General features: G+C 52.9%; 1 protein-coding gene across 2 annotated transcripts; it reads right to left on the reverse strand.

Moving 5' to 3' along the window:
- Positions 1-607: 607 nt before the first annotated feature.
- On the reverse strand, positions 608-4,748 carry mblac1 (metallo-beta-lactamase domain containing 1). Of its 2 annotated transcripts, none has more exons than XM_038786869.1 (2): positions 4,648-4,748; positions 608-2,044 (listed from the first exon to the last, which is right to left on the reverse strand). In XM_038786869.1, exon 2 carries the CDS (start codon positions 1,981-1,983, stop codon positions 1,327-1,329), a length of 657 nt encoding a protein of 218 aa, XP_038642797.1. In that variant the 5' UTR covers positions 1,984-2,044; positions 4,648-4,748; the 3' UTR covers positions 608-1,326. The 2 variants fall into 2 exon arrangements, with proteins under 2 accessions (XP_038642797.1, XP_038642799.1); XM_038786871.1 differs by lacking the exon at positions 4,648-4,748 and adding an exon at positions 2,851-2,881.
- Positions 4,749-6,086: the final 1,338 nt, after the last annotated feature.

Here is a 6,086-nt window from a genome sequence, read left to right on the forward strand (position 1 = left end):
GTGTAAATATCTACCACTATAGTTTAATGGCCTCTCTGCTAATGGAAACAGGCCCTGCTTATTTGCTCCACACAGGTTCCACATGATGTTATAAAGCACAATTAAATCTCCCCTCAGTCTCCTCTGTTCTGAAGAAGCAACCCTGCCATGTCCAAATTTTCCTCATCGCTACAATTCTCCAGGTCCTGGGACATCCTCTGTAAATCTCCTCTGTCCCCTCACTGGCACGATCACAGCCAGGGATAGCCCCCCCCCCCCCCACTCATCACGGAAACAGCAGCGATCGGATCTTTTACGCTCACCTGAGAGGCCTCGGTTTAACACCTCATTTGAAAAAGACGGCACCTCCAACAGTGCGGCACGCCCTCAGTGCCGCACTGGGGACTGTCGGCATGGACTTTTGAGCCGAGGAACCCGAGCCCACGATCTTGGTACAAAAATCGCAGCATGCTGCTATGCAGAGGGACCTGGGTGTCCTTGTGCGTGAATCGCAAAAAAGTTGGTTTGCAGATGCAGCAGGTAATTGAAAGAAAATGGAATTTTGTCCTTCAGTGCGAGAGGGGTGGAGTTTAAAAACAGGGAGGTCATGTTGCAGCTGTATAGGGTGCTGTTGAGGCCACACCTGGACTACTGTGTACAGTTTTGGTCTCCTTACTTGAGAAAGGATGTACTGTCACTGGAGGGTGTGCAGAGGAGATTCACTAGGTTGATTCCGGAGTTGAGAGGCCTGGCTTATGACGAGAGACCGAGTAGACTGGGACTGTACTCATTGGAACTTAGAAGAATGAGGGGGGAACCTTGGAGAAACATATAAAAATTATGAAGGGAATAGAAAAGATAGAAGCCGGAAGGTTGTTTCCACTGGCAGGTGAAACTAGAACTAGGGGGCATAACCTCAAAATAAGGGGGAGCAGATTTAGGACTGAGTTAAGGAGGAACTTCCCAAAGAGATGTGATTCTGTGGAATTCAGTGCCCAGTGAAGCAGTCGGGGCTACCTCATTGAATCTTTTTAAGGCAAAGATCTAGATTTTTGATCTGTAAAGGAATCGAGGGTTATGGTGAGCGGGCGGGTAAGTGGAGCTGAGCCCACAGAAAGATCAGCCATGATCTCATTGAATGGCAGAGCAGGCTCGTGGGCCTACTCCCGCTTCTAGTTCTCATCTTCTGAGTCGGAGGGAACGGGGTGACGGTTGGCACCTACACCAGAAAATGGCCACCTAAACGAGGGTCACCATCGTCTGGGCAGCAGCAGCCAAGCGTGAGTCAGCAGCTTTGGGAGAAACGATAAAACAGGCAGTGGAATAAAGGGACAAAGGTGGATTGCTTCATAAAACCGACGCACTTCCCTTTATTACTCTGAAGGGTGCCCCGTGCCCAGGAATAATGACATCAGCCAGGTTCAGCACTTTATTGCGGTTCTTGGCCTGGAGTTCGGGGTTTTCGCTCAGGAGCTGCCAGCTCCCATCATCGTCTTCCCTCTCGAACAAGTCTCCAGCCACCACCACGGTGCCCTCGTCCGTGCCCCTCACCAGGACACTCACGTCGCTCCCGCAGTGGCCCGGGGTGGCAAAGACCTCGATGCAATCGTCGATCGCGAAGGGGAGGCCAGCCTGGAAGTCGTGGCTGAGGTAGACGTCCCCCCGGCAGACGTCGTACGACACGATGACGGTGGCCCGGGGGAAGAGGTTCAGGTTGCCGACATGGTCCGAGTGCCCGTGGGTGCACACCACAAACGAGACGTCCGCCGGCGCCAGGCCGTGAGCCTCCAGTCCCAACAGGATGGCCCCCTTGTCCCAGGGGTTGCCCGTGTCCACCAGGACCGCCCGTCTCCCCTTCAGCAGCGTTACTGTGCCGTCCGCCTTCATGTTGCCGTCTGTGTCGGTGTAAGCGTAGCCCTCTTTGATCACAAAGACCGAGTACTGCTTTCCCAGGATTGTGGATGAGCCGACAGGCTCTGTCCGGATTCTGGGAGCGCCGTTCATCGCCAATCAGCAGCTTGGGATGGCCAATGTACCGGGAGAAATCTCCAAACAACGTCCAGTTCTTAATTGGAAAGACCAAAGGAAACAAAAACAAATAGATTTGCTGCTCCGAGTTGAACATACTCTGAAATATAATTTAATCGTTTCTATACCTGGACCAATAAACATTAAAAAAATGATTTAATGGGATGTGGACGTCGCGGTGCCAGCATTTGTTACCCATCCCTAATTTCCCTTTTACTGAGCGTCTCGTCAGCCATTTCAGAGGGGCCGTTAAAGAGTCAATCCCATTGGCTGTGGGTCCTGGAGTTACGTGTAGGCCAGGCAGGGGTAAGGACGGCAGATTTCCCTCCCCTAAAGGGGACATCGGTGAACCCAGTTGGGGTTTTAACAACAGTCGATGATAGTTTCATGGGCATTATTACTGAGACTAGCTTTGCAACCCGGAATTTTAAAATTTAATTTAAATTCCTCCAGCTGCCTCCCTCCTCGGGATACCCCAGCCCCTCCCTCCTCGGGATACCCCAGCCCCTCCCTCCTCGGGATACCCCAGCCCCTCCCTCCTCGGGATACCCCAGCACCTCCCTCCTCGGGATACCCCAGCCCCTCCCTCCTCGGGATACCCCAGCCCCTCCCTCCTCGGGATACCCCAGCACCTCCCTCCTCGGGATACCCCAGCACCTCCCTCCTCGGGATACCCCAGCCCCTCCCTCCTCGGGATACCCCAGCCCCTCCCTCCTCGGGATACCCCAGCCCCTCCCTCCTCGGGATACCCCAGCCCCTCCCTCCTCGGGATACCCCAGCCCCTCCCTCCTCGGGATACCCCAAAGCACTTTGCAAGCCGACAAAGGACCAGAGCGCGGTCACCGTTGTAATGTCGGAAACACATGCAGCCACTTTGGACGCAGGATGATCCCAGGCCGAGATAACGGCCGGAGAATTTTTTGCCTTGAGTGACGAGGGAAGAATATTGTCCAGGACACGGCCCTGCTCCTCTTTGAGTAGCGTCTGTGCGGAATCTCTCATGTTCAGCTAAGAGGGGGGAGAGTCTGTTTAGCATCTCTCCTGAGGCTGGGAAGGGGGGGGGGGGGGGGGGGAGTTGCTGGGAGGCTGCTTGATGCAAGTGAAGAGTTTTAAATTGTTTTGTTCCCTTGAATTAGTCAGCAGAGCTCTGAAGGTAACATCTTGCTGGCTCAATCTTTTTATGACTCATTATATTGACTGCAAAGAATAGGTTAGATACGTCAATTGCTGGGGGCACAGGCAGATGCAGCTGAGGCAGCACGGTAGCATGGTGGTTAGCATCAATGCTTCACAGCTCCAGGGTCCCAGGTTCGATTCCCGGCTGGGTCACTGTCTGTGTGGAGTCTGCACGTCCTCCCCGTGTGTGCGTGGGTTTCCTCCGGGCGCTCCGGTTTCCTCCCACAGTCCAAAGATGTGCGGGTTAGGTGGATTGGCCGTGCTAAATTGCCCGTAGTGTCCTTAAAAGTAAGGTTGGGGGGGGGGGGGTTTGTTGGGTTACGGGTATAGGGTGGATACGTGGGTTTGAGTAGGGTGATCATTGCTCGGCACAACATAGAGGGCCGAAGGGCCTGTTCTGTGCTGTACTGTTCTATGTTCTATGAATGTCCCAGGTTCGACCACACCTGCTCTTTGCTGAATGAGACAATCTCAGCAGTCCAGCTCCATTTGCATTCACCTGGGGGGGGAGATAGGAGAGGAGGAGGGCAGAAAGGAGAGCGATTCTGCAGTCACTCTCCGTCCGTCTTGACTTGGGGAGAGGCCAGGAGGAGTGGGAACAGGAAATAAAGAGAGGGGGAAGGACTGAGAGGAGAGATAAAAAGAAGGCGGGAAGGAGATAAGAGGGATTCTGTGATTCTGAGATCATATTTTGGGTGTTATTTGGGGGGGGGGAGCTTGGGTTTATTTTGGCCAGTTTGGGGGTATTTTGGGAGGTTTTGGGGGTATTTTGGGAGGTTTGGGGGGTATTTTGGGAGGTTTGGGGGGTATTTTGGGCGGTTTTAGGGGTATTTTGGGAGGTTTTGGGGGTATTTTGGGCAGTTTTGGGGGTATTTTGGGAGGTTTTAGGGGTATTTTGGGAGGTTTTGGGGGTATTTTGGGCGGTTTTAGGGGTATTTTGGGAGGTTTTGGGGGTATTTTGGGCAGTTTTAGGGGTATTTTGGGAGGTTTTGGGGGTATTTTGGGCGGTTTTGGGGGTATTTCGGGAGGTTTTAGGGGTATTTTGGGAGGTTTTGGGGGTATTTTGGGCAGTTTTAGGGGTATTTTGGGAGGTTTTGGGGGTATTTTGGGCGGTTTTAGGGGTATTTTGGGCGGTTTTAGGGGTATTTTGGGAGGTTTTGGGGGTATTTTGGGTGATTTGGGTTTTTTTTCGGTGATTTGGGGGGTGTTTTGGGGATTTTTGTGGGGGGCATTTTAGCAGTTTTGGGGATAATTTGGGAGGTTTTGTGGCGTTTTGGGAGGTTTTGGGGGTGTTGGGTGATTTGGGGGATTTTCTCTTCTGAGGCCCCGGGACGGTTCTGACTCTCCGCCCGGGTGGAGGCTCCTCCCAGCGGGGCTGGGTTGCAAATTGAGGCCGGGGATCGGGTGAGACCGGAGGCCTCAGACTTTAAAGCGAGATTATTCCCAGACCCGCCCGGGACTAACCTGAGCCGCCTCCAACCCGCCCGCCGCCTCTTTCCGCTCCCGGTCCACAATAAATCCGCCCGCCCGCTTCACTCAGTCCGGGCTTCCCGCGGTGAACCTGCAGATCAACGCAGTCCTCTGAATAACCAGCTTCCCGCGCCCTCCCGCAAGGACAGCGTGCATTGATTTATTGGGGCAGCTTCAACACAGTCAACATCAGAAAAGGGGTCCCAGAGGCAGGCAAGGGGAGCAAAGCAGTGGGAATGCTGCAAATGCTCAGCAGGGCTGGCAGCATCTGTGATGATTCAGATCAAATTACCTTCCAAATTGGAGGGTCACCAGATCAGGGGGGGGATCGTCCATAAACTCCCCGAATCGCTTTCACGGATTGACGGGAGGTTACAGCTGTCCCCGATGCCATGCCATCCGCATTACCACACCCAAGCCCGTCGGAGCGGTCTTGACCTCCCGACATGCTCGTGTGTTACGGAGCCCCGCTCCGTCACGACACCAGTGGGATTTAGATCGTTTGGAGACTTGGGCGGAGAGATGGCAGATGGAGTTTAATCCAGACAAATGTGAGGTGATGCATTTTGGAAGGTCTAATGCAGGTAGGGAATATACAGTGAATGGTAGAACCCACAAGAGTATTGACAGTCAGAGAGATCTAGGTGTGCAGGTCCACAGGTCACTGAAAGTGGAAACACAGGTGAAGAAGGTAGTCAAGAAGGCATGCGGCATGCTTGCCTTCATTGGCCGGGGCATTGAGTGTAAGAATTGGCAAGTCATGTTGCAGCTGTATAGAACCTTAGTTAGGCCACACTTGGAGTATAGTGTTCAATTCTGGTCGCCACACTACCAGAAGGATGCGGAGGCTTTAGAGAGGGTGCAGAAGAGATTTACCAGGATGTTGCCTGGTATGGAGGGCATTAGCTATGAGGAGAGGTTGAATAAACTCGGTTTGTTCTCACTGGAACGACGGAGGTTGAGGGGTGACCTGATATAGGTCTACAAAATCATAAGGGGCATAGACTTAGAGTGGATAGTCAGAGGCGTTTCCCCAGGGTAGAGGGGTCAATTACTAGGGGACATAGGTTTAAGGTGTGAGGGGCAAGGTTTAGAGGAGATGTACGAGGCAAGTTTTTTTTAAACACAGAACAGTGGGTGTCTGGAACTCGCTGCCGGAGGAGGTGGTGGAAGCAGGGACGATAGTGACATTTAAGGGGCATCTTGACAAATACATGAATCAGATGGGAATAGAGGGATACGGACCCAGGAAGTGGAGAAGATTTTAGTTTAGACGGGCAGCATGGTTGGCGCAGGCTTGGAGGGCCGAAGGACCTGTTCCTGTGCTGTACTTTTCTTTGTTCTTTTTCAGTGAGCAAGTTCAAACATTCGCAGCATTTCGGTTTAAGACTGGGGTCCCCGGGAAACAATTGTGTTGTAGGCTCGAGGGAGTG

This window comes from Scyliorhinus canicula, chromosome 29 (genome assembly GCF_902713615.1).
Source record: "Scyliorhinus canicula chromosome 29, sScyCan1.1, whole genome shotgun sequence".
Taxonomy (NCBI): domain Eukaryota; kingdom Metazoa; phylum Chordata; class Chondrichthyes; order Carcharhiniformes; family Scyliorhinidae; genus Scyliorhinus; species Scyliorhinus canicula.

Excerpts from the sequence above, each read along its gene's own strand:
- mblac1 (XM_038786869.1), bottom strand. The coding sequence starts at position 1,983 with ATGAACGGCGCTCCCAGAATCCGGACAGAGCCTGTCGGCTCATCCACA.